At 42.4% G+C, this 27,519-nt stretch overlaps 1 protein-coding gene across 1 annotated transcript; it reads left to right on the forward strand.

Annotated features, from left to right (window-relative positions):
• The first annotated feature begins 871 nt into the window (after nucleotides 1–871).
• EIF2S3 (eukaryotic translation initiation factor 2 subunit gamma) lies at nucleotides 872–26,334 on the forward strand. The gene is made up of 12 exons (XM_055269041.2): nucleotides 872–1,505; nucleotides 2,075–2,138; nucleotides 3,843–3,970; nucleotides 4,052–4,173; nucleotides 6,386–6,480; nucleotides 8,754–8,912; nucleotides 10,537–10,671; nucleotides 12,635–12,729; nucleotides 14,612–14,756; nucleotides 18,776–18,945; nucleotides 20,644–20,816; nucleotides 24,234–26,334. The coding sequence occupies exons 1-12, from the start codon at nucleotides 1,437–1,439 to the stop codon at nucleotides 24,295–24,297; spliced, it is 1,419 nt and encodes a 472-aa protein (XP_055125016.1). The 5' UTR covers nucleotides 872–1,436; the 3' UTR covers nucleotides 24,298–26,334.
• The last annotated feature ends 1,185 nt before the right edge of the window (nucleotides 26,335–27,519 follow it).

Consider the following 27,519-nt stretch of genomic DNA (forward strand, 5'->3'; position numbering starts at 1 on the left):
TCCTCATTTTTTCATTTATAATATATATGTATATATTTTTTTGAGACGGAGTCTCGCTGTCACCCAGGCTGGAGTGCAGTGGCACAATCTCAGCTCACGGCAAGCTCCGCCTCCGGGGTTCACGCCATTCTCCTGCCTCAGCCTCCCGAGTAGCTGGAACTACAGGCGCCCGCCACCACGGCCGGCTACTTTTTTTTTTTTTTTTTTTTTGTATTTTTAGTAGAGACGGGGTTTCACCATATTGGCCAGGCTGGTCTCGAACTCCTGACCTCGTGATCCACACGCCTCGGCCTCCCAAAGTGCTGGGATTACAGGCGTGAGCCACCGCGCCCAGCCTCATTAATAATATTTAATTCCTAAATAAGCTAACTTGATGACTACTTACAAGTATTCTAAAGTGAGCTTGGCTTCTCAGTATTCGTCATTGTGGCTTTCATATTATCTTTTCACTTCTCTTTACTATACTTTTGCATAATAGCTGTCTAACAAGTTTTTATGGAAATAAATTTATTGCAAACATAAAAAGGAAATAGCTGTTTATGATAAAATTTGTATAGAAATGCAAGGAGAAAAACAAATCACTCAACTGCTTTTCAACACGACGAAAAGTGGGTTAAGGTCTCAAAAATCTTTAAATTTTAAAATACCGATTTATCGGTAATCGAGGTTTTTTTTGGATCTGCTTCTTTAAGAAAAAAAAAAAAAAACCAAAAAAACAGCGAACTTCAGACGCTCTTACGACACCTAGCTATATTCACTGGGAACGCAGTCTAACGTCACCAAGGCCCACCTCCCGGGCCCTAGAAATCGCTCTCTGGGAACAAGCTAGGGACTTTGATTTTGCTAGCCCTGCCCCTCTGAGCCCTTCACCAAACTTCCGCGCGGGGGCGCCCGCCCCGCCTCCCGCCGGGGCTCAGCACGCGGCCTTCTCCCAGCCAAGAGCCCCGTCATAGGTGGGCGCCGACCTCGAGCCGATCTCGCCTTATTAAATTACAGAAATCGGTATTCCAAAAAAAAAGGGCGGGGAGGACACTCCCTCTTTTCTGTTCTCACACCCTAGCTGATTCCCAGGTTTCGGGAAACTCCACAGGAAACGGAAATGGTCTCTCCCAGGCCAGCGCGCGCGCCGGATTGCATCACCCGCCTCGCACGGGCCGGGGGCGGGGGTTTGGTGGCTGCCCTCAGTATTGCCTGCACAAATATCTACCAGGTCTGCGACGAATAGCTCCAGCAACTTTGCACCGTGCTTTCCAGTATGCCTACCGACAGGCACTGTGCAGATTCAAGCGGAGAGAAGTCCAAGCAGTGAGGCCGCTGCTGCACCGGCCATCCTGAGCCCCTAGTCGGCCTTCCCGCCTCCGCTTCCCCGCCCCGCACTAGGACCCCTGCAGACAATCAGGCGGCAGCCGGGGTGACTTCCTTCCTCTTTTGGCAACATGGCGGGCGGAGAAGCCGGAGTGACTCTGGGGCAGCCGCATCTTTCGCGTCAGGATCTCACCACCTTGGTGAGGTTTTGCTTGGGGAGGATGCAGAGTGAGCTCGGGAGTGGAGATGACTGAGCCTCCCGGTCGCATTGGGACTAGTCAGTGTCGGGAGCATGGGTCAGGAGCCAGGGTCAGGAGGGAGACCTGGAACTGGGCGCCCTAAGCCATGCTCGCGCCGCCTGTACCCAGGCCAGTCCACGATCTGGGCGCAGGGGTGTACGGTCGTGGGACTTCTAGCTTCTGGAGGGTTCGGCTGGAAAGTCTTGATGTCATGGTTTCAGCCTCTGAACGTCTGGGAAGGGGGTGTCCCGTCTGCATTACTTTTAGTGCTAATGTTCCCAAGATTGGGGAGACCTCTGACCTCCAGATACCCCGTAATAGTTGCGTGGAGGTGTAGTCTGTTGTGTAGTGATGAAGGGCCCTTATAGCTTCCCAGCCATAGGAGTACAAATTTACTGTTAGGGGAAAGGAGCTTTAGAAGTAGTAGAAAGCTGTGCAGATGGTGGCAAGATGTAGACAGCAAACGTAAAGTCAAAGGAAAAGTTCTCATTTGTTTTACGTGCAGAGTTTTAAAATATATTTCATTGCAGGATGTTACCAAGTTGACGCCACTTTCACACGAAGTTATCAGCAGACAAGCCACAATTAACATAGGTAAGAGTGACTTAAGAGACCTAACCTTCTTGATTTCCAACAATTAATTTTAACCTCACTTTTTGTGTGATTACTTGAATAATATGAGGATTCAGATATTCAAGAAATATTGAGTCCTTGTGAATAAAGCATCTGCTAGATTTGCGGTGGGGGGTGGAGCACAAAGAATGCTGCCCATGTCTAGCTTACAGACTTGGTAAGAAGAAAAAATGGAGACGTAAGAAAAGTTTAATAGCATAAGGCAGTATGTAGTCATACGTAGCAGAAGTTTAAGGAAGAGGTGAAAAATGTGGCTGTACTTGCCACACAGGATTATTTCAGGGGCAGAATTTATGAAAGTTTTATTTGATATACAAGCTGTGATTAAGTAGAGGGTGTTTTTTTCTTAATTGGCACCTAGAACTTTAGAGAAGTTACGTTGACTGAGTGTAAATTTTGGACATTTTGAGTTTATAAAAACAGCACAGTTAAAAAGTAAGACTAGTTTTTAACCTAGTTAAAAAGTAAGACTCCACCATGAGGCTATTAAAGTTACAGTATTACAGTCTGGAGCTTTAATTTATTAATGCAAACAAAGCCCAAATAAGCCTACAGGCCTTAAACTACTGCCCCTGCATTAAAAATTTTGGTTGAAGTGACCTTGGAGCATAACCTAACTTCCGAACAACCTATGCTAAGACTATACCAGTTAAAGCGAATTACTGTGCATGTATTGACCCAATAATTTGATCAACGGAACAAGTTACAATTAAACTTGGGTTGTTTCCTTGTTTGTTCACAGATCCCTTTTTGTTGTGTCAGGGCCCATCATACCTGTTTACTTTAATCTGGAAATGCTGGAAGGTTCCTTATAAAGTTCTGGCCGGGTGCAGTGGCTTATGCTTGTAATTCCAGCCCTTTGGGAGGCCAAGGCAGATGGATTGCTTGAGCCCAGGAGTTGGAGACCAGCCTGGGCAACGTGGGCAAACCCCATCTCTACAAAAAATACAAAAAATTAGCTGTGCGTGGTGGTGCATGCCTGCAGTCCCAGCTACTAAGGAGGCCGAGGTGGGAGGATTGCTCGAGCCCAGGTGGTTGAGGTTGCAGTGAGCTGTGATCAGGGCATTGCATTCCAGCCTGGGCAGCAGCAGGAGACCCTGTCTGTCCCAGAGTATGTTTTTTAAGTAAAGCTGTTAGTTACATGGAAGTTTCTCTTAAGTCCTATATGAGAACACGTTTCTAGTAGGAAGGGGTATGGAGGAGGAAAAGTTGAAGTCAGTGTTGGTTTTATGTTGATATTTACAGCAGGTTATGGCTTTGGCTTTATTTTATTTATTTATTTATTTATTTTTTTGCGACGGAGTCTCGTTCTGTTGCCAGGCTGGAGTGCAGTGGCGCGATCTTGGCTCACTGCAGCCTCCACCTCCCGGGTTCAAGTGATTCTCCTGCCTCAGCCTCCCCAGTAGCTGGGACTACAGGCACGTGCCACCACGCCCAGCTAATTTTTGTATTTTTAGTAGAGATGGGGTTTCACCATCTTGGCCAGGATGGTCTCGCTCTCTTGACCTTGTGATCCACCCACCTTGGCCTCCCAAAGTGCTGGGATTACTGGCGTGAGCCACCGTGTCCAGCTGGCTTTGGGTTTTCTACTCTTAACACTATTTGAAAAAATATTTGGTGTTTAATTAAATACACATGAATTAATTTTTTGAACTTTGTCCGTAGGTACAATTGGTCATGTAGCTCATGGGAAATCCACAGTCGTCAAAGCTATTTCTGGAGTTCATACTGTCAGGTTCAAAAATGAACTAGAAAGAAATATTACAATCAAGCTTGGATATGCTAATGCTAAGGTAAGCTGTGTACTGTGGAACGAGAAACTATAATTGTTGTGCAGATAACAAATCAAAATCTTTTTTTAATTGAAATTTTAGATTTATAAGCTTGATGACCCAAGTTGCCCTCGGCCAGAATGTTATAGATCTTGTGGGAGCAGTACACCTGATGAGTTTCCTACAGACATTCCAGGGACCAAAGGGAACTTCAAATTAGTCAGGTGACCTGTCTTTTGCTAAAAACACTACACTTTATATTTTATTGTCTTGTTTTGTGCTTTTTGAAATATTGTGATGTTAAACAATCAACCTAATTGCTAAATGGTTTTGTTGTTTTTCTGTTGTTTTATGTTTTTATGGCAAATCTGAAAAGTCAAGCATCTAAACCTAAGTTAAAATACTTACATGTAATTTCTCCAAACTAAAAGAGTCACTTAAACAAAATAGAAAAACAACTCATTAGATTGAAGGGATTCTTTTTCTAGGCTTCCTGAATTTCTTTTAAGCAGCGCTGTTTCTGTATATAAAATAGGAGAGGAACAGAGCCATTTCTAATTATTTCTCTAAAACACTTGAACTTGTTCCCCATCTATTTTCTGAGTATGATTGCATACCTGTTTTTTTTTTTTTTATCAGGATACTGACATCTGTTTAGTGATGTTTATGGGGATTGGAGATGCCCTACAAGGAATGTTTAGATTGGGGCAGGGCTGGGACCAGGGAGAGACAAGTGAGGCTTTCACCTCAAGCCCAAAATGTAAGTGGGCCTGGCGGTGGCAGGTATGCCAGAAAACTCAGTAATCAGGATAAATATTTTAATGCAGTATTTTTTTGAAATTAATGCAAAAAATGTGATAAACAGAATATCAGAATTTTAAATAAAGGCAGACTCAGTATTACTGAATTTTTTTCCCCTTTTGCTTTGGCTCAGCATGACATTGTATTTTGTTTATGATTGATTGTTTGCATTAATTTTGACTTTTTAAAAATACTGAATGGATATATTTTTCTTTCTCTTTTCTCTCTTTTTTTTTGAGACAGTCTCTGTTGCCCAGGTTGGAGTGCAGTGGTGCGATCTTGGTTCACTGCAACCTCCACATTCTGGGTTCAAGCAATTCTCCTGCCTCAGCCTCCTGAGTAGCTGGGATTACAGGTGTGAGCCCCCTTGCCCAGCTAGTTTTTATTTTTATTTATTTATTTATTTTTGAGACGGAGTCTTGCTGTGTCGCCAGGCTGGAGTGCAGTGGTAGAGGCGGGGTTTTACCATGTTGGCTAGGATGGTCTCGATCTCTTGACCGTGTGATCCGTCCGCCTCGGCCTCCCAGAGTGCTGGGATCACAGGCGTGAGCCTCCATGCCCGGCCATTTTCCTTGATTACTGAGTTTTTTGGCAGTCTCTTAAATTTTGAACTTGTCTCACTGTAGTCCTGGCCCTTAATAGGGATCAGCAAACTTTTTCCACAAAGGGCTAGATAGTAAATATTTTCAGCTTTGCAAGCCATAGAGTTTCTGTTGCTTTTGTTCTTCTATTACAGAAGCAAATATAGACAATACGTGTGTAAATAGGTATGGTGGTGGGCTAGATTTGGCCTAAGGGCTGACTTCTGTTTTAGATCATGACAATGTGAGCATACGATTAAAAAAAACAATTGTGACTCTGAATGAATACCATAGTTTTGTTAAAAGTGCTGCCATCTCTGCTTCAAATGGGCAATTCTAGTTTTTCAAGGTGCTAGAGGTATTTTTGGAAAATTGTGTTTTTTTTTCTTTTTTTTTCTTTTTTTTTTTTTGAGATGGAGTTTCACTCCTGTTGCCCAGGCTGGAGTGCAATGGTGCTATCTTGGCGCATTGCAACCTCCACCTCCTGGGTTCAAGCGATTCTCCTGCCTCACCCTCCCAAGTAGCTGGGATTACAGGCATGCACCAGCTACACGTGGCTAATTTTGTATTTTTAGTAGAGACCAGATTTCACCACGTTGGTCAGGCTGATCTCAAACTCCTGACCTCAGGTGATCCACCTGCCTCGGCCTCCCAAAGTGCTGGGATTACAGGTGTGAGCTGTTGCACCCAGCCAGAAAATTGTTTTTTCAAATTCTCATTCTGTTAACGTGGTTTTTATAAGTCATTATAAGTTGTAGCTTTCAAATCAATGACATTCTCAGTATATACTCTCCACCATTATTCTATACCATATTTTCATTGGATTTTGGAGTTTATCTTCCTTTCTGCACATAACTAATTTAATTTGCTTTGTAAGCTGCAGTGGTTTTCATCAGCTGGTAAACTTATTTCCAAGTTCTAGAAACGCCAAGCCCTGTAACCATTTTATAGCAATAAGATTATTTCCTAAGTTGATTTAACTTTAAAAAATCTGTAACTAGCATGTTTAAGTAGTGACTGATGTTAAGGCTGATTGTTATTTCTCAATTGTTAGACATGTTTCCTTTGTTGACTGTCCTGGCCACGATATTTTGATGGCTACTATGCTGAACGGTGCAGCAGTGATGGATGCAGCTCTTCTGTTGATAGGTAAATACCTCACAATTGGTTTGGACAAATCAATGTGGAACAAATCCAAGATGAAATATTTAAAGGGGAACTAACGCCTGTAAGGACCATATCTATTACCTAAGGGTGACATGAATGGGAACTAACATGTCATCCAGGATGACTTTCCTACCTACCAGCTATCACAAAATACTCAAAAAAGATAGACTTGGGGCTGATAGCTTGTGAGAATTCTTGTGGTAGCATTTGAGAAAAAGAAAAAAAGTCAATAGTTCATTTTTCTCATTTAAATCACATGAGGTGATTTATTTAGTTTTAAATGTGTGTGTAAAACTATTTGTGTTATGGTTTGTGTGTGTGTATATGTCTGAACTGTCTACTGTGGAAGTATTTTAAGATACAAATACCATTCATAATACGTGCTGAAGTCTAGGAATAAGTGGAGTTTTGAAGGGTAGCGTATGCTTTGTTTCTTATGTTAGCTGTTGAGAGATTTCATTACTATGGGATAAAATTTTTTAAAAGCTCCTGGTACGGTGGCTCACGCCTGTAATCCCAGCACTTTGGGAGGCTGAGGTCGGCAGATCACCTGAGGTCAGGAGTTTGGGACCAGCCTGAGCAACATGGAGAAACCCCCCTCTCTACTAAAGATACAAAATTAGCCTGGCGTGGTGGCGCATGCCTGTAATCCCATCTACTCAGGAGAATCTCTTGAACCCGGGAGGCAGAGGTTGCGGTGAGCCAAGATTGCGCCATTGCACTCCAGTCTGGGCAGCAAGAGCAAAACTGCATCTCAAAAAAAAAAAAAAAAAAAAGCGACTGGACGTGGTGGCTCATGCCTGTAATCCCAGCACTTTGGGAGGCCGAGGCAGGCGGATCACTTGAGGTCAGGAGTTCAAGACCAGCCTGGCCAACAGGGCGAAACCCTGTCTCTACTAAAACTACAAAAAATTAACCAGGCTTGGTGGCGCATGCCTGTAATCCCAGCTACTTGGGAGGCTGAGGCACAAGAATCTCTTGAACCCAGGAGGCAGAGGTTGCAGTGAGCCAAAATTGAGCCATTGCACTCCAGCCTGGGCGACAGAAGGAGACTCAGTCTTAAAAAAAAAAAAAAAAAAAAAAAAAATGCTGGGTGCGGTGGCTCACACCTGTAATCCCTGCACTTTGGGAGGCCAAGGCAGGTGGATCACTTGGGGTGTCAGGAGTTTGAGACCAGTCTGGCCAACACGGTGAAACCCTGCCTCTATTAAAAATACGAAAATTAGCCGGGCATGGTGGGGCCCACCTGTAATCACAGCTACTCAGGAGGCTGAGGCAGGAGAATTGCTTGAACCTGGGAGGCGGAGGTTGCAGTGAGCCGAGGTGACGCCACTGCACTCCAGCCTGGGTGACAGAGACAGAGTAAGACTCAGTCTCAAAAAAAAAAAAAAAAAAAAAATTTTTTTTTTTTTTAAAGCATGCTATGTCGGTATAGTCAGGACACTTGAACATCACGACTTGAGGAGGATGATCATTAGAGTGCTCAACAAAACATGCCTATTTCTTTATAATACACTGTTGGTTATCTTCACATTAGCATTCTTCCCTCCCTCGGTTGAATAGTAGCCTCTGATATTAGTAAAAATTCATAGTATTAAGTGCTTTTCCCTTTTAATTACTCTCTACTTCTCAGGAGCTTGGCTGGGCCAGAACATTTCTAAGACTGGAGAGAGTTAGAGGACTTTACCTCATACCTGAGCAAAAGCTGAGTGCAGACCCTGAGGAAAGGCAAACTTACTGATTTTAGGCTTCTTGCTTAGGACCAGGATTGGGAGCCAGACAATTGGGAGGTTCCAGTGAATGCAGGCAACAGAGGATGAGGCAGGGCCAAAAGGTGGATACCTGGCAATAGAATCTTCCTTGATTAGGGTTAGAACATTCAGAAGTCTCCTTTATTAGATGCCAACTTTTTTGGTGGGGAGGGGGGAGTGGGTGGCAAAAGAGACTCATAAAATGTATTTAAAGTGTACATTTTATGTATTTAAAGTGTACAATTTAGTGGCATTAAGTACACTGACAATTTTGTACAACATAGTGGTTGTCGTTTCACCACGATCTAGTTCCAGAACTTTTGTATCAGAACTTTTGTATAACCGCAAAAGGAAACCCTATGCCCATGAAGCGTCAGTCCACATGTTTTCCTCCCCCAGCCCCTTGCAACCAATAATCTGCTTTCTCTCTTTATGGATTTGCCTGCCTATTCTGGATATTTCCAGCTATTCTTATATGCATCTTTTTTATTCTTCATCAACTAGCTGGTAATGAATCTTGCCCTCAGCCTCAGACATCTGAACACCTGGCTGCTATAGAGATCATGAAACTGAAGCATATTTTGATTCTACAAAATAAAATTGATTTGGTAAAAGAAAGTCAGGCTAAAGAACAATACGAGCAGATCCTTGCATTTGTCCAAGGTAAGAAGCCATAATATGTAATAAATCTATGAATCACTTTGAGAGGCATTTACTCTCGATAGCAGACGTTAAATTAACTTTTAATATATTATCTAAAACAAGGTAAACTTATGAGTCTTAAGCCTTATTGCCCTACCTACTGCTTGTTAGCAACCTGATATAACTAATGAAATCTGTGATTCTGAATTTAATATACTAAAGTATATTTTTGCTGGCAGCAAGTTAGAACAGGGGTTGTTTTCTGGAAACTTAATCAGATTAAAAAAAATCTCAGTGATAGTAAAATGAATAAAATAATTTTTAAAAACCTTGTCTTACTGTATTTGTTACTGAACAGCTTTCAGATTTGGAAGTGACAGTGATTATCTAACCTCTAGAGTGTTGGCCGGGCACGGTGGCTCACGCCTGTAATCCCAGCACTTTGGGAGGCCGAGGCAGGTGGATAATCTGAGGTCGGGAGTTTGAGACCAGCCTGACCAACATGGAGAAACCCCGTCTCTACTAAAAATGCAAAATTAGCAGGGTGTGGTGGCACATGCCTGTAATCCCAGCTGCTTGGGAGGCTGAGGCAGGAGAATGGCTTGAACTTGGGGGGCGGAGGTTGCGGTGAGCCGAGATCATGCCATTGCCCTCCAGCCTGGGCAACAAGAGCGAAACTCCGTCTCAAATAAATAAATAATAAATCTCTAGAGTGTCCCTTCTCTAATAGCATAATGTTTTTCATTTCAGAGGAGACATGATATATCTTGTTGTTGACATTTTCTCTCTCAGTCTTGTTTTTCTTGTTAGAAAGGTTAATTTCTTATGAACTCAGTTCTGTCATCACGAAAAGTAATAAGTGATTTTGATTAAAGTCTAGTTGTGTTTGGTCTATTTCTTTGACTAGCTTGTTTGACATTTAATTAATACATAGCAAATATATATGGTTGGGCGTGGTAGCTCACACTTGTAATACCAAGACTTTAGGAGGCGAGGCGGGTGGATCGCTTGAGTCCAGGGGTTCAAGACCAACCTGGGCCACATGGTAAAACTCTGTCGATACAAAAAATTAGCTGGGCTTGGTGGCACACACGTGTGGTCCCAGCTACTATGTAGGAGGCTGAAGTGGGAGGATCGCTTGAGCCTGGGAAATGGAAGTTGCAACAAGCCGTGATTATGCCACTGCAGTCTAGCCTGGGCAACAGAGTTAGACCCTATCTCAAAAAAAAAAAAAATTAAAATTATATGTGCCAGCAGTCTTTTATTAGCGGAGTCTGTAATTTTATCTTGACATTTATTGGGAGATTAATTACATGTTAGAAATCTTTTCAGCTAGTAGAGTGCTCTTTCACAGGTGTGTTAGTATTTATTTAAACAAGTTTATCATTGTACTAATATTAAGTATGTCTATTAATATAATGTAACAAATTTTCCCTTACAGGGATTAGTATTCATTTTCAGGAGTAAAAGCAAACAGAATATTGCCATCTTGCTAAACAGAATTATCCACTTTCACTTGTTGCTGACATTTATATGGGGTTTAGACATCTATTTTATTATAGTAATCTTAATTGTTTTATGTAACAGATACATAGAATAAATTTTATAAAACTGAATTTTGATCTTTCTGAATTTTGTTATATAGGTACAGTAGCAGAGGGAGCTCCCATTATTCCAATTTCAGCTCAGCTGAAATACAATATTGAAGTTGTTTGTGAGTACATAGTAAAGAAAATTCCAGTACCCCCAAGAGACTTTACTTCAGAGCCCCGGCTTATTGGTAAGTGATAGGATTTGCCTTTAACTCTTAATCTGATCTTTTCCACATTGGTGATTCCTCTTCAAGGATGTTTATTAATGTTTCCTCTTTCTGCAGAGGTGATAATTCATACAATTTTTTTGAAATCAATTCTGAGATTGTATTGGCAGTGCTAGATTGTATTACTGAATGAGGGACAGAGTCCTGAACACAATAAGAACTGTTAACCTAGGCTGGGCGCAGTGGCTCACGCCTATAATCCCAATACTTTGGGAGGCCGAGGTGGGTGGATCACCTGAGGTCAGGAGTTTGAGACCAGCCTGACCAATATGGTGAAACCCTGTCTTTACTAAACGTATAAAAAATTAACTGGGCATGGTGGCGGGCCCCAGTAATCCCAGCTACGCGGGAGGCTGAGGCAGGAGAATGGCGTGAACCCGGGAAGCGGAGGTTGCAATGAGCTGAGATCGCGCCATTGTACTCCAGCCTGGGCAACGAGTGAAACTGCGTCTCAAAAAAAAACAAAAACAACTGTTAACCTTTCTGTGCTCAATATATGGTACATGATCAAGATGGAGTAATACAGTATTCTCTATGGAATCATAATGTTTTAGGGTGTTAGAACTTCCTGACTAAAACATTTGCAGATGATTTTGTTGTTCAATTAACGAAGAACTGATACTGGTATAATTTGATCACCTAGGCTTGTGGTTCCTACACAGGGATGTAGAAGCCTTCTTGAAACAGACATTTGAGCTCCTCTGGGCCTTCATCCGGGCTTCTGGTGTTTAGTAGGAAATATTCTCCAAAGTGCAGGTCATATAGTTCTAGTGTTTTGTAGTTATAAAGCTGAATTGTTCACAGGAGTTATAGAGGTATATAAAGAAAATGTCCATAATCTCTCTGTCTTCAAGTTCTAGTTCCTTAGCTCTAAAGTCAGCAAAGTTAACATTTGGTGTCCATTATTCCCACACTTTTCTCTTTGTTCGTATCATCATGTATAAACATATACACAGGCTGGGCATGGTGGCTTTCACCTGTAATCCCAGCACTTTGGGAGACTGACGCTGAGGTGGGAGGATTGCTTGAGGCTAGGAGTTCAGGACCATCTTGGGCATCAAAGGAAGACCCCATTTCTTTTTTTTTTTTTTTTTTTTTTTGAGACGGAGTCTCGCTCTGTCACCCAGGCTGGAGTGCAGTGGTGCAATCTCGGCTCACTGCAAGCTCCGCCTCCCGGGTTCACGCCATTCTCCTGCCTCAGCCTCTCCGAGTAGCTGGGACTACAGGCACCCGCCACCACGCCCGGCTAATTTTTTGTGTTTTTTAGTAGAGACGGGGTTTCACCGTGGTCTCGATCTCCTGACCTCATGATCCGCCCGCCTCAGCTTCCCAAAGTGCTGGGATTACAAGCGTGAGCCACCGCGCCCGGCCTGGAAGACCCCATTTCTACAAAAAATAAAATATTACAGCTGAGTGCAGTGGTGTGTACCTGTAGTCCGAGCTACTTGGCAGGCTGAGGCAGGAAGATTGAGCCCAGGAATTTGAGGCTGCAGTGAGCTATGATTGTGCCACTGCACTCCAGCCTCTATGATAGAGGGGGGAAAAAAATCCATATACAGACATTGATTATTTTATTTTTCTTTATGGAAGTGGGATTATATTATGCGTGTAATTTTTATAACTTTTCTTAACAGTATGTTAGGGTCATCCTTCCAGATCATTACATATAGCTCTAACATTATTAATAGCTGCAGGATGCTCTATAATACTGGTATACCATATATGCCACTTGTTAATAAACTTAAGTTACTTTCATTTTTTCCATCATAAGACTGCATAAGCATTGGAATAATAGGTTTTGTTAAAAAGGCACCCCTTTGGTATAAATCTCAAATGGCCACTATTTTAGAAACATTAACATGGAAAATAATATTTCTTCTAAAGTTAAAATTGACAGAACTGACTTTAATTTGTTTTATTTTAGTTATTAGATCTTTTGATGTCAACAAACCTGGCTGTGAAGTTGATGACCTTAAGGGAGGTGTAGCTGGTGGTAGTATCCTAAAAGGAGTATTAAAGGTAAAATGGGTTTTGGTTGTTGTGATTTTGGGGTTTTTTTTGTTGTTGTTTTGTTTGTTTGTTTGTTTGTTTTATCCTTGTCTTAATCAGGAAAAAAAGTATGGACAATCCAAATTGAAAAGTAGAATTTTTTCCATGGTTTCTGGTATTTGATACAGAGTTCTCTTTTTTAATACTCTTTTTTTTCTCTCTTCAAACTTCACTTCTCCCACCCTTCTAGACCTCTGAATCCACAACCTACCTTCATGAGATCCACCTTTTTAGCTCCCACATATACAGATGAGTGAGAATGTGTGATATTTGTCTTTTTGTGCCTGGCTTATTTTACTTAACAAAATGGCCTCCAATTCTAGATGTGTTGCTGCAAATGGCAGGATTTTTTTTATGGCTGCATAATACTCCATTGTATATATATGCTGCCATTGCTTTTCTTTTCTTTTCTTTCTTTTTTTTTTTTTTTTGAGGTGGAGTCTTGCTCTTTCGCCCAAGCTGGAGCGATCTTGGCTCACTGCAACCTTCACCTCCCAGGTTCAAGTGATTCTCTCTGCCCCAGCCTCCCAAGTAGCTGGGATTACACGTGCCCGCCACCATGCCCAGCTAATTTTTGTGTTTGTAGTAAAGATGGGGTTTCACCATGTTGGCCAGGCTGGTCTTGAACTCCTTACCTCAAGTGATCCACCTGCCCGGCCTCCCAAAGTGTTGGGATTACAGGCATGAGCCACTTCGCCCGGCCTATATACTGCATTTTCTTTATCCATTCATCTGTTCATGGGCACTTGGGTTGATTCCATATTTGGCTATTGTGAACTGTGCTGCAATAAACATGGGAGTGCAGATACCTCTTTGATATATTGCTTCCCTTTCTGTTGAATGTATTATACCCACTAGTGAAATTGATGGATCATATGGTAGCTCTATTTTCAGGTTTTCGAGGAACCTCCATACTGGTCTCCATGGTAGCTGTACTAATTTACATGCCCTGATAATAGTTTTTTGTTTTGTTTTTTTGAGTGCAGTGGCATGATCTCGACTCACTGCAACCTCCACCTCCTGGGTTCAGGTGATGATTCTCCTGCCACAGCCTCCTGACTTGCTTAGGACTACAGGCACTCGCAACCTCGCCCGGCTAATTTTTTTGGTAGAGACGGGGTTTCGCCATATTGGCCAGGCTGGTCTCTTACCTCCTGACCTCAGGTGATCTGCCTGCCTCAGCCTTCCAAAGTGCTGGGATTACAGGCATGAGCCACTACGCCCAGCTGTATTTCTTTGTTTTCTGTTATGTCTTTTGAATATGTCTGACTTGAAAATTTATAGACTTGTAAGTATGGAGCACATTTGATGTGGTAATAGACTTGTGTGGTGGGTAGTTAGCAACAGTTGGATGGTTCTGGTTTTGACAGTCTCATTCATATCTTTTTTTTTTTTTTTTTTTTTTTTTTAAAGAATAATGATCTTTGAAATACAAGAATGATTGCCTTTTCAGTTTTATGGTCTTCCTGTTGGAACTTTATTATTATTTTATTTTATTTTAGAGACGGAGTCTCTGTCGCCCAGGCTGGAGTGCAGTGGTGCGATCTCGGTTCACTACAACCTCTGCCTCCCAGGTTCTAGCAATTCTGCTGCAGCCTCCTGAGTAGCAGGGATTACAGGCGCGTGCCACCACACCTGGCTAATTTTTGTGTTTTTAGTAGAGACAGGGTTTCACTATGTTGGCTGGGCTGGTCTCAAACTCCTGACCTCAGGTGATCTACCCCCCTTGGCCTCCCAAAATGCTAGGATTACACACGTGAGCCACCGCACCCAGTCCCTGTTGGAACTTTTGATAGGTAAATGATAATTTTGTGTAACACAGTAATTCTAATTACTAATTATATGTTTACAGGTGGGCCAGGAGATAGAAGTAAGACCTGGTATTGTTTCCAAAGATAGTGAAGGAAAACTCATGTGTAAACCAATCTTTTCCAAAATTGTATCACTTTTTGCGGAGCATAATGATCTGCAATATGCTGCTCCAGGTGGTCTTATTGGTAAGGATTTTTTTCTCATCTCTTTTAATTTGTGGCTATTTGTGGTACTTTTCATGGGGGATGGATTACCAAAAGGGACATATTACAGATTTTTAATTGGGTATTTTAATAATAGAGTGGAGTGGGGGAACAATCATGTGGTTAAGCTCTTGTTTTAGGTTATAAGATGGTTTCATAGGTTTGTAAAAATTATTTTTAAACACAAAGGATACATTTTGGTCAAATATAGAGGGAGTCCTTTTTAGCAATATAAAAAAATAAGTTTGATGACTTATGTAAGATATTTACCTACACTTATGTTTTCGTTAACATGATTTTTGTGCTAGATGATGGTTGCCTTTGTTTTTTTGTTTTTTTTTTTTGGGAGATGGAGTCTCGCTGTGTCCTCCAGGCTGGAGTGCAGTGGTGCAATCTTGGCTCACTGCAACCTCCGCCTCCCAGGTTCAAGCAATTCTTCTGCCTCAGCCTCCCGAGTAGCTGGGACTACAGGTACATGCCGCCAGGCCCAGCTAAGATTTTTGTATTTGGGTAGAGATGGGGTTTCACTGTGTTGCCCAGGCTGGTCTCGAACTCCTGAGCTCAGGCAGTCCCCCTGCCTCGGCCTTTCAAAGTGCTAGGATTACAGGCGTGAACCACCTTGCCCGACCATGGTTGCTTTTATGTATATTTTGCAAATGGAAAATTACCTACAAATGTCAGTCGGATGATGTCAGATCGTATTTCCAATGAGGTAGAAATAAAATAAAATAAATTTGTGTAGCAATTACTGAAGTGATTTAAAAACTTTTTTTTTTTTTTTTTTTTTTTTGAGACAGAGTCTCGCTGTTGCCCAGGCTGGAATGCAGTGGCACAATCTCGGCTCACTGCAGGCTCCACCCCCTGGGGTTCACACCATTCTCCTGCCTCAGCCTCCCAAGTAGCTGGGACTACAGGCGCCCACCACCACACCCGGCTAAATTTTTTTGTATTTTTAGTAGAGACAGGGTTTCACTGTGTTAGCCAGGATGGTCTCGATCTCCTGACCTCGTGATCCGCCCACCTCGGCCTCCCAAAGTGCTGGGATTACAGGCGTGAGCCACCGCGCCCGGCCTTAAAAACTTTTCTAGTCCCTTACAACTTGTGTATTACTCAATACCCAGAAAAATGAAAGATTCAGTGAGAATTAGAAGGGGTGTTGTACCTTTAAAGAAGAAAATGTTTGGTAAAGAGTTTATTCTTCACCAAATAAGTTGTGTCTCTGGTTGAAAATTTTAAAAAGGAAATAAAAGAAAACAAAAAAAACGAAAAAGAGTTTACCAGGTTGGCTGGGCACAGTGTCTCATGCCTGTGATCCCAGCAATTTGGGAGGCTGAGGTGGGTGGATCGCTTGAGCTCAGGAGTTTGAGACCAGCCTGGGCAACATGGTGAAACCCCATCTCTACTAAAAATACAAAAGTTAGCTGGGTGTGGTGGCCCACGCCTGTAATCCCGGCTACTCAGGAGGCTGAGGCACGAGAATTGCTTGAACCCAGGACGCGGAGGGTGAGCCGAGATCACACCAGTGCACTCCAGCCTGGGTGACAGAGTGACACTCTGTCTCAAAAAAAAAAAAAAAAAAAAAAACAAGAAGAAAAGAGAAGAAAAAATGAGTTTACCAGGTTGGCGCGTGGTGGCTCATGCTCGTAATTCCAGTGCTTTGGGAAGCCGAGGTGGGAAGATTGCTTGAGACCAGGAGTTTGAGACCAGCCTAGGAAACCGTGAGATGCCGTTTCTCCAATAAAATAGTAAAATTAGCTGGGTTTGGTGGTGTGTGCCTGTAGTTCCATCTGTCATTTTATCCTTTGTGTGCATGCGTGTGGTAAACAAGGGAAATGTGGAAACTTTTTAAAAATTTAACTTAAGGAACTTTTTAAATTTCTTTGTTTTTTTGAGGCAGAGTCTCATTCTCCCACCCAGGCTGGAGTGCAGTGGTGTTATCTCGGCTTGCTGCAACCTCTGCCTCCTGGGTTCAATTAATTCTCCTGCCTCAGCCTCCCGAGTAGCTGGAACTACAGGCACATACCACCACAGCCAGCTAATTTTTGTATTTTTAGTAGAGATGGGGTTTCGCCATGTTGGCCAGGCTGGTCTCAAACTTCTGGTCTTAAGTGATCTGCTCTCCTTGGCCTCCCAAAATACTCGGATTACAGGCGTGAGCCACCACACTTGGCCTAAGGAACTCTTTAAACATAGAAGAGAATACTGTAATGATAACCCCCATAGAGCCATCATTCAGCTTCAGCAATTATTAATGTTTTACCAATCTTGGCTGGGCACGGTGGCTCATGTCTGTATTCCCAGCACTTCGGGAGGCCGAGGTGGACGGATCACCTGAGGTCAGGAGTTCGAGAAACCCTGTCTCTACTAAAAATAACAAAAAAAAGAAAAATTTAGTCAGGCGTGGTGGCACATGCCTGTAATCCCAGATCGCAGTGAGCCGAGATCACATCACTGCACTCCAGCCTGGGCGACAGAGAGAGACTGTGTCTCAACAACAGCAGCAAAAAAAAGTTTTCCCAGTCAATCTTGCTCCATCTATATATCTTCTTTTCCCTGCTCCCCTCAAGACACAGCTAGAATATTTTGAAGTAGATCCCAGGAATCATATGTAGTTTGTGGTTTTTTTTTTTTTTGAGAGTCTCACTCTGTCGCCCAGGCTGGAGTGCAGTGGCACAATCTCAGCTCACTGCAACCTCTGCCTCCCAGGTTCAAGTGATTCTCCTGCGTTAGCCTCTCGAGTAGCTGGGATTACAGATGTCTGCCACCACGCCCAGCTATTTTTTGTATTTTTGGTAGAGATTGGGTTTTGCCATGTTGGCTAGGCTGGTCTTGAACTCCTGACCTTAGGTAATCCTCCAACTTGGGCCTCCCCAACTGCTGGGATTATAGGCGTGAGCCACTGCGCCTAGCCCATATGTAGTCTTTAACTGTCTTTTCAGTCAGTCTTTCAGGGGAGAAAATGGCATGCAAATATTCTGCAAACTACTCATTTTGAATTTTGTATTCTTTAAGTCTTTGTTAAGGATATTCAGACTCATTTTGAGTTCACTTATTATCTCTATTTGCCCTTTGTTTAGAATTTACTGTTTTCAAGACTGGGTCAGTAATACTTACCATCTCCTGCATTAAGTTCTCAGCCAAGCCATCATTCCTAGAAAATCAGATTTCTAAACTCTTTTTTTTTTTTTTTTTTTTTTTTTTTTTTTTTTTGAGACGGAGTCTCGCTCTGTCGCCCAGGCTGGAGTGCGGTGGCGCAATCTCGGCTCACTGCAAGCTCCGCCTCCCGGGTTCACGCCATTCTCCTGCCTCAGCCTCTCCCAGTAGCTGGGACTACAGGCGCCCGCCACCACGCCCGGCTAATTTTTTGTATTTTTAGTAGAGACGGGGTTCCACCGTGGTCTCGATCTCCTGACCTCGTGATCCGCCCGCCTTGGCCTCCCAAAGTGCTGGGATTACAAGCGTGAGCCACCGCGCCCGGCCTAAACTCTTTGTTTAGAATTTAAATCAAGAGAATCGTTCTGTTCTCATTTGCCCAGTCATCTCGAGTGTATGTTTCTATGAGTATAAAAATAAAAATATGAAAGGAAAGTGTGTAGGTATATGCTGTGCTTATATGGCTTTGGGGTATCTAATTCACCTTTTTTTTTTTTTTTGGAGACAGAGTCTCACTCTGTCACCCAGGCTGGAGTGCAGTGGTGCGATCTTGGCTCACTACAACCTCTGCCTCCTGGGTTCAAGCAGTTCTGCCTCAGCCTCCCGAGTAGCTGGGACTACAGGTGCACGCCGCCATGCCTGGCTAATTTTTTGTATTTTAATAGAGACAGGGTTTCACCGTGTTGCCCAGGCTCGTCTTTAACTCCTGAGCTCAGGCATCCACCCGTGTCGGCCTCCTAAAGTGCTGGGATTACAGGTGTGAGCCACTGCACCTGGCCAACTAATTCACTTTATAGGTGTTATAGGAAATAAAAAATTGAGCTATATACATCTTATTTTTATGTTAGGAGTTGGAACAAAAATTGACCCCACTTTGTGCCGGGCTGACAGAATGGTGGGGCAAGTACTTGGTGCAGTCGGAGCTTTACCTGAGATATTCACAGAATTGGAAATTTCCTATTTCCTGCTTAGACGGCTTCTAGGTGTACGCACTGAAGGAGACAAGAAAGCAGCAAAGGTAAATGCTTTTTAAAATTCCTGTTTCTAAAAAAGTGACAAATGGGACTGTTAAACCAGTGTTGAGTTTTATTGTTTTATAGTTAACATGAAATTAAGAAAAAAGAGGCCGGGCGTGGTGGCTCATGCCTGTAATCCCAGCACTTTGGGAGGCAGAGGCAGGCGGATCACGAGGTCAGGAGATCGAGACCATCCTGGCTAACACGGTGAAACCCCGTCTCTACTAAAAACACAAAAAGTTAGCTGGGCATGGAGGCGGGCACCTGTAGTCCCAGCTACTCGGGAGGCTGAGGCAGGAGAATGGCGTGAACTCGGGAGGCGGAGCTTGCAGTGAGCCGAGATCGCGCCACTGCACTCCAGCCTGGGTGACAGAGCGAGACTCCATCTCAAAAAAAAAAAAAAAGAAGAAATTAAGAAAAAAAAAGGTAAATAAATTTGACCTCCCCAAAATTGAGGGTTTTTTTGTTTGTTTGTTTGTTTTTTTAAGAGATGGAGTCTTGCTCTGTTGCCCAGGTTGGAGTGCAGTGGTGCAATCTCGGCTCATGGCAACCTCCGCCTCCTGGGTTCAAGCAATTCTCTTGCCTCGGTTTCCCAAGTATATGGGACTACAGGCACGCACCAGCATGCCCAGCTATTTTTTGTATTTTTTAGTAGAGATGGGGTTTCGCTGTATGTTAGCCAGGCTGGTCTTGACCTCCTGACCTCAAGTGATCCGCCCACCTCGGCCTCCCAAAGTGCTGGGATTACAGGCATGAGCCACTGCGTCCGGCCAAAATTGAGAACTATATGGCAGTCAGTTTAAGAAAGAAACTTAAAAAACAGGGAAAAGTATTAGCCATTTATGACAAAGACATGATATTCCTAAAATCCATATGACTTTTTTGTTGTTTATTTTGAGACAGAGTCTTGCTCTGTTGCCCAGGCTGGAGTGCAGTGGTGCAATCTTGACTCACAGCAGCCTTGATCTCGCAGCTCAAGCCATCCTCCCACCTTAACCTCCTGAGTTGCTGGGACTACATCACCACGCCTGGCTAATTTTGTATTTTTTGTAGAGACGGAGTTTTGTCGCGTTACCCAGGCTGATCTCCAACTCCTGGGCTTAAGCAATCTGCCCATCCCAGCCTCCCAAAGTGCTGGGATTACAGGTGTGATCCACTGCGCCCAGCTTCATGATTTTTAAAAAATGTCCCAGATTAGGTTGGCAGAGATGGGAAATTGCTGACTCCTAGTGTTGGCAAAGATTTAGGAAAATAAGCTATCATGCTTTTTTTTCCCCGACTCCTCAGGTGATCTGCCCTTCTCGGCCTCCCAATGTGCTGGGATTACAGGCGTGTGCCACCACGCCTGGCCCATTATTAACTCTTATATAGCCGTAGTCCTCCCTGCTCCCCTCTTTGGGAAATTTTGTACCTCATTTGTGCTAGGTAACTGCTTCAGAATTCTAAGAGGTTCTCTGGTATGGTTACTACCCTATTTTTTTAAGGGTGGATCTTGTGTAAATTCAGAGGGTGCCAAATAAACTTTCCTTTTGCTATCTTTAGACTATATATAGTTCAAATTCCTTTACAATAAAATTTCTATAGAATTTTTTTTCTTTTATGATTAACGTATTTCCCATAGCATTTGGTAAATTCTTACTTACATTTGGAAAGCATTTTCTTGATTTTGGGGTTTATTTTTCCCTAATTTATTTTTCTAGGTTCAAAAGCTGTCTAAGAATGAAGTGCTCATGGTGAACATAGGATCCCTGTCGACAGGAGGGAGAGTTAGTGCTGTCAAGGCCGATTTGGGTAAAATTGTTTTGACCAATCCAGTGTGCACAGAGGTAGGAGAAAAAATTGCCCTTAGCCGAAGAGTTGAAAAACACTGGCGGTAAGTTTGTTAGTCTTTGCCACTGTCTAATTAAAAAAAGACACAGTCTTGTTGTACAGAAAAAAAAGCACACACTCTTCCTTGAGGACAATAGTTACTGTGGCTTTCAGTCTCAGCTATTTATTTGGATGACTTTGAAAACTATACTTCGGCCGGGTGCGGTGGCTCACACCTGTAATCCCAGCACTTTGGAAGGCCAAGGCGGGTGGATCATGAGGTCAGGAGATGAAGACCATCCTGGCTAACACGGTGAAACCCTGTCTCTACTAAAAATCACAAAAAATTAGCCGGGCGTGGTGGCGGGTGCCTGTAGTCCCAGCTACTTGGGAGGCTGAGGCAGGAGAATGGCGTGAACCTGGGAGTTGGAGCTTGCAGTGAGCCGAGATGGCGCCACTGCACTCCAGCCTGGGCGACAGAGCGAGACTCCGTCTCAAAAAAAACCACAACCTTGACTATAGTCCAAATACTGTGATTGGCTTCTCTTCCTGTGAGACACAACCTATGTAAAACCGAATGAATTTGAGTTCGGTATTTCTATTGTCATTGACTTTGGAAATCATTTCACACTTAATAGAAAAATTGTAAGAATTTTACAGAAAACTCCTCTATAGCTTTTTCCTAGATTGACAAACACACATACAGATTTATTTACATATGTAAGTTTTTTTCTGAACCATTTGAGGGTAGGCTATATATGTTATGCTTCTTGATCTCTTAATACTTCAGTGTATATTTCCCATCAAAAAAGGATATTCTTATATAACCACTTAGAAATTTAACATTGGCAAAATACTGAAATCTACAGTGCATGTTTGAGTTTTATTACTTGTCCCAATAATGTACTTTATGTTCCTCCTGTTTAGAATCTTGCATTTAATTTCATGTCTCTTTGATCTTTAATCTGGAGCTTTTTCAGCCTTTGTCTTAATTGACATTAACAGTTCTGAAGAATACAAGCTAGTTTATAGAATATTCCTCAATTTGGGTTTTTCTTATCGTTTGGAAGCCTAACATTAGATTCAGGTTGTATATTCTTAAATACACCGTGAAGTCTCCTTTTCAGGAATCACAGCTAGAGGCACATGGTATCTGACTGCTCCTCTTTGTTAAGGTTAGTTTTGACTGTGTAGTCAAGATGTTGTCCAGCTTCTCTGCTGTGTAGTTACTCTCTACCCTTGCAACTAATAAGCAATCTGTAGGGAGATCTTTTTACCCAGTACAAATAGCCTGCTGCTCATCAAATCCCACACCCCTGGATATAGCAGCCACTGATGATCCTTGCCTGAATCGAACTTGACTATAATGATTACAAAATCATAGCACCTCTACAGGTCGCAGTATCCTCCCTCAACTCTACCACCCCACATTTATCATTTGGCATTCTTTCTTTGCCATTATTTATTTCCCTATCTAGTTATAGTATGGACTCATGGAGTCCTATTTTATTTAACATGTTATGATCCATCATTGTCTTTATTTTGATGTGCATTGTTCAACGTTTGGCCAGTGGAGGTCCTTCAGGCTGGCTCTTGTGTCCTTTTGACATGTACTCATCATTTTTTTTTCTTCTTTTTTTTTTTTTTTTTGAGACGGAATCTCGCTCTGTCGCCAGGGTGGAGTGCAGTGGCATGATCTCAGCTCACTGCAACCTCTGCCTCCCAGGTTCAAGTGATTCTCCTGCCTCAGCCTCCCAAGTAGCTGGGACTACAGGCACGTGCCACCACGCCCGGCTAATTTTTGTATTTTCAGTAGAGACGGGGTTTCACCACGTTGGCCAGCCTGGTCTCCAACCCCGGACCTCAGGTGATCCGCCCTCCTTGGCCTCCCAAAGTGCTGGGATTACAGGTGTGAGCCACCATGGCTGACCTCTTTCTTCTTTTTTTGGAACATTTCCTTATTTTCTGGCACAAAATCTTCCAGACTCATCTTGTACCTTCTGTTCCAGTTGTAGAACTGGCCATTTCTCTTATAAATGAAAAGCTGAGTGTTCAGGTGTGCTCATGTCTCTTAGGGTGCTATTGCTTCTAGGTCTTTTGAGAGCATAGAGCCAGGACGCATACACACATTTTTGGCTCCTGACTTTTTGCTCTTCCCCAGGTTATTGAGTTTGCCCCTTGCTTTCCATTCCTTGTCACCTCATCACAGTCCATACCATCACTTTACACTTCACAGTTAGTGTGAAAGACCCCTAGTTTGCCTCTTTATTACTTAAGAGCTTGGGTCAAAATTAGTCTTCTTAAAACATTTTCATCATGCTGTGTTTAATAATTTCTAGAGTCTTTTCACTACTTTTTGATATTTGGGACTTTTGTAGAAACCTGCTTCAACCCATTTAAGCTTTCGTTCTGCATTGTCTTATATAAACCCTCTAAATTAGACTGTTTTGTGCCCTGATTGTCCCCATAATTATTCACATCACCCCTGCCCACTATCTACTTCCTTAATTATTTATTTTATATTTTTTAGAGGCAGGGTCTCTCTGTTGACCAGGCTGGAATTTAGTGGCATGATCATAGCTCACTGCAGCCTCAGTGTCTAAGTAGCTAGGACTATTGGCTCACACCACCATGACCAGCTAATTTTTTTATTTTTTGTAGACACTTGGTCTCACTGTGTTTCCCAGCATAATCTCAAACTCCTAGCCTCAAGCCATCCTCCCACCTCAGCCTCTCAAAGTGTTGGGATTACAGACATGAGCCACCCCACCTAGCCCTGTTAACTTTATTAAGGCTTCCATGTTACTGTGCCCACGATGGTCTCATCACTTGTCTAGGAGATTTATCTGAATTATTAGAAAGTTAAATTTTCGTTGTCTCTTAAGTAAATAATTATTTGTGGTGACTTATGCCCTTTTGATTTTACTCTCTTTTGTGATTATATTTTTTTGCTATTACAGACATACGACTTCCAGTGTATTTTGAAATAGATTTAAACAATAAACTTTCAGGCCGGGCACGATGGCTCATGCCTGTAAGCCCAGCACTTTGTGAGGCTGAGGTGGGCGGATCACTTGAGGCCAGGAGTTCGAGACCAGCCTGGCCAACATAGCGAAACCCCATCTCTACTAAAAATACCAAAAAATTAGCTGGGCATGGTGGCGCATGCCTGTAGTCCCAGCTACTCGGGAGGCTGAGGCACGAGAATTGTTTGAACCCAGGAGCTAGAGCTTGCAGTGAGCCGAGATCGTACCACCGCACTCCAGACTGGGTGACAGAGTGAGACTGTCTCAAAAAAAAAAACACACAAAAACAAGAATAAAAAAGAATCTAAGAATATAGTGTGGGCTTTCTTTATAGAGGAGCAGGCTTTGGGAACAAATTTGAATTCAGAAGATAAGCAGGTAAAATTTATCATACGATTGGTAATGAGAGTGAAATGGATGTAAGATTTATGATTTCTTTTATTTTCATTTTGCAGTTTAATTGGTTGGGGTCAGATAAGAAGAGGAGTGACAATCAAGCCAACAGTAGATGATGACTGAAGAATACCGGTTAAATAATACATTCGGATGGAGTTGGAAGTTGGAATTTCTCTTAACAACCAAGGGGTTTATTTTCAAAGCAATATTGGGGAATTAATTTCACAGTTTGTTACCTTAGTAGGTAACTGTAAGGTTATTCTCTCTTTTTTTTTTTTTTTTGGTTATGAAAACTTAGGGACTACAATTAATATAAAAGTTGGCATAATGTTGGATTGAATCTACATTTTGGCAGAAGTTAAGCATTCCCACATAATGTCAAAATTATGCATCATGCAGTTTTGTTTTTTTGTTTGTTTTATTTTGTTTTGTTTTTGAGTCTGGCTCTGGCACCCAGGCTGGAGTGCAGTGGCGTGATCTGCAACCTCCGCCTCCCGGGTTCAAGCGATTCTCCTGCCTCAGCCTCCCGAGTAGCTGAGATTACAGGTGCGCGCCACCACACTTGGCTAATTTTTGTATTATTAGTAGAGACAGGGTTTCAGCATGTTGGCCAGGCCGGTCTCTCCTCACCTCAGGGTGATCAGCCCACCTAGGCCTCACAAAGTGCTGGGATTAACAGGCGTGAGCCACCTTGCCCAGCCAACATCATAACAGTTTGAAATGAAACTTTGCCACAACCAGCCTTTGCTGTAGCACACACATATATCACTGAACCTGTTTGAAATAAAGTTTTTTTTCTTTTTCATAATTCGTCTTTGAGTACCTCCAGGCTGAAAGACTGTTGTACCAGTAAAAACTTAAAGGCACAAATTCTCCTTGAAGACCTTCTCCCTTTTCTTTGGCCCCATATTTTATGTTGCTTTATCTTTGAAATTTTGCATGAAAAGGAAATGAATGGGTTCGAATGAAATTGTCCTTTAGAGCATGATTACTTGTTCCCGTGGACAAATATTTTTCTCCCCTTGCTCTTCCTGGCCTGAAACATGGGAAACCAGAGTCAGAAGTTATCTCCCTCTCCCTGTGATGCCTTGAGATTTTTTTCTGCATTGTTTTATGCCTGAAATCCAATAGTCTTCCTCCATTGGAAAATACTGTTATACCAAATAATTCTAGATGAGTAACAAAGATCTTTCTAGGCCTTCATTTTATGTTTTTTCTTAACTGTTATATCATGATTGTGACACAGATTATAATACTACTAATTTTTGGATGTTTCAAAAGGTCAAGAAGTCAAAGATGTTAGAAAGCAATGAGTGAGTCCTTTTGATTTTTAACTTATTCCCCATGTCCCTATACTTCGTGTACTTTTCCTTTTTTTTCTTTTTTTGAGATGGAGGCTCACTCTGTCACCTAGGCTAGAGTACAGTGGCACGATCTTGGCTTACTGCAACCTCTGCCTCTCTGGTTCAAGTGATTCTCGTGCTTCAGCCTCCCATGTAACTGATATTACAGGCACTTGCCACCATACCCAGCTAATTTTTTTATTTTTAGTAGAGATGGGGTTTCACCATGTTGCCCAGGCTGGTCTTGAACTCCTAACCTCAGGTGATCCGCCTGCCTCTGCCTTCCAAAGTGCTGGGATTACAGGCATGAGCCACTGTGCCCAGCTTATTTTTCTTTATGTTTTTGCTTCATAAGAGGTTCTGTTGAGCAGTGAGTTACAGCTCTTGCTGACGTTGCTAGGGAAGCTTTAAAAAAAAAAAAAAAAGATGCCCCTCAGAGGTTCTGATTTTAATTGTTCCGATTTAATTGGCTTGGAGTAGAATTCAGGCATTGATATCTTTAAAAACTCTCCCCAGTGTTGAGAAACAAATTTAGAGAGTTGAGAAGTAGGTATATTAAATTACAGAATCTTACTGAGTTTTGGTAGTCTGATGATACAATTTGCTTTGCTTTTCTTAAATTTGCATTGAGATTGGATTTGAAGCATATTGTGCTCTTGTGAATGTTGAAGTTGCATTGTAGAAGTTTAGAAGCTCTGGCTATGGGTTATCTAAGTTGATGTTTTGAGGAAGCATATTAATGTTATAAACTTCACTGACTTTGAAGGTTGTATTGTAGCATGAGGAACACAAATAAAAATTCTAAATCAAACATTAATTTTATATCTAACATGTCCCCATGTGTTTTGTAGGTACCTTCTACCAGAAATTTTGGAGTAAGACTTAAAATATAGACTTACTGTAATTAATCTCATGTAAGATTTGAAATCAGAATTCTATTATAATTAATTTCAGACATCCACATGAAATACCAGCAAATTTGTAAAGCACTGTACTGAGCGTAATGGGCATATACAGATAGGAAGTAAATGGACCTTATTTTCATAGAACTTGAAGCCAGCGCAGTGATTCTTAGCAAGAGATGTACCTAGTTGAGAATGTGCCTGTAATGTTTCTGATGAAAGTACGTTACGGCCAGGTGCGGTGGCTCACGCCTGTAATCCCAGCACTTTGGGAGGCTGAGGTGGGCGGATCACGAGGTCAGGAGTTCAAGACCAGCCTGGCCAACATGGCGAAACCCTGTCTCTACTAAAAATACAAAAGTTAGCCGGGTGTGGTGGCAGGTGCCTATAATCCCAGCTACTCTGGAGGCTGAGGCAGGAGAATCGCTTGAACCCGGGAGGTGGAGGCTGCAGTGAGCCAAGGTCACACCATTGCACTCCAGCCTGGGTGACAAGAACAAGACTCCATCTCAAAAAAAAAAAAAAAAAGTACATTGCATATGTAAATCCTCTTGGCTCTACTGTCAAGATCTTTTCAAAGTCTTTTTAGTTCTCATCACTTCCACTGCTACCACCTTAGTCAAAGCCATCAGTGGCTCTCACCTGGACTAGCCTTCTAACTCTATCCTGCTTCTACACTTGCCCTGCTGCAGTCTGTTCTCAACACGATAGCCAGAGTCCCTGTTTTTTAGAGAATACTACATACAACTGTGATAGTAAGGTGTAAAAGCCTCACAGAAATGGGGGGCATGAAGACAGACTAGCTGTGACATCTTCCAGGTGATTTTTAAGCCGACCTGGAAAGCTCTCGGTACTTTCCTCCTCTTATCTAACTTCCAAAGGGGATGCCTGTGTGTGCTTGTTTTTGCAGAGGCAACGTGACTTTTATTCTAAAAAGGATATGCAAATAACTGCACTCATAAATCCCATTTCTAGAAAAACTTGATAGGGTGATGATTCCAGCGAAATGGGTGCTTTTCTGGAAATAATATTTAAAAAATTTTAATTACCTAAAATGAAGCAGATACCCTTAAAATATTAATAACCATGAAACAGGTGAT

The sequence above is a fragment of the Symphalangus syndactylus genome, chromosome X (genome assembly GCF_028878055.3).
Source record: "Symphalangus syndactylus isolate Jambi chromosome X, NHGRI_mSymSyn1-v2.1_pri, whole genome shotgun sequence".
Taxonomy (NCBI): domain Eukaryota; kingdom Metazoa; phylum Chordata; class Mammalia; order Primates; family Hylobatidae; genus Symphalangus; species Symphalangus syndactylus.

Bases quoted from the DNA above. Each gene is read 5' to 3' on its own strand.
- EIF2S3 (XM_055269041.2), top strand. From the start codon at position 1,437: ATGGCGGGCGGAGAAGCCGGAGTGACTCTGGGGCAGCCGCATCTTTCG. The intron at 18,946-20,643 runs GTAAATGCTTTT...TTATTTTTCTAG, and splicing joins GAGACAAGAAAGCAGCAAAG to GTTCAAAAGCTGTCTAAGAA. The intron at 20,817-24,233 runs GTAAGTTTGTTA...TTCATTTTGCAG, and splicing joins AGAGTTGAAAAACACTGGCG to TTTAATTGGTTGGGGTCAGA.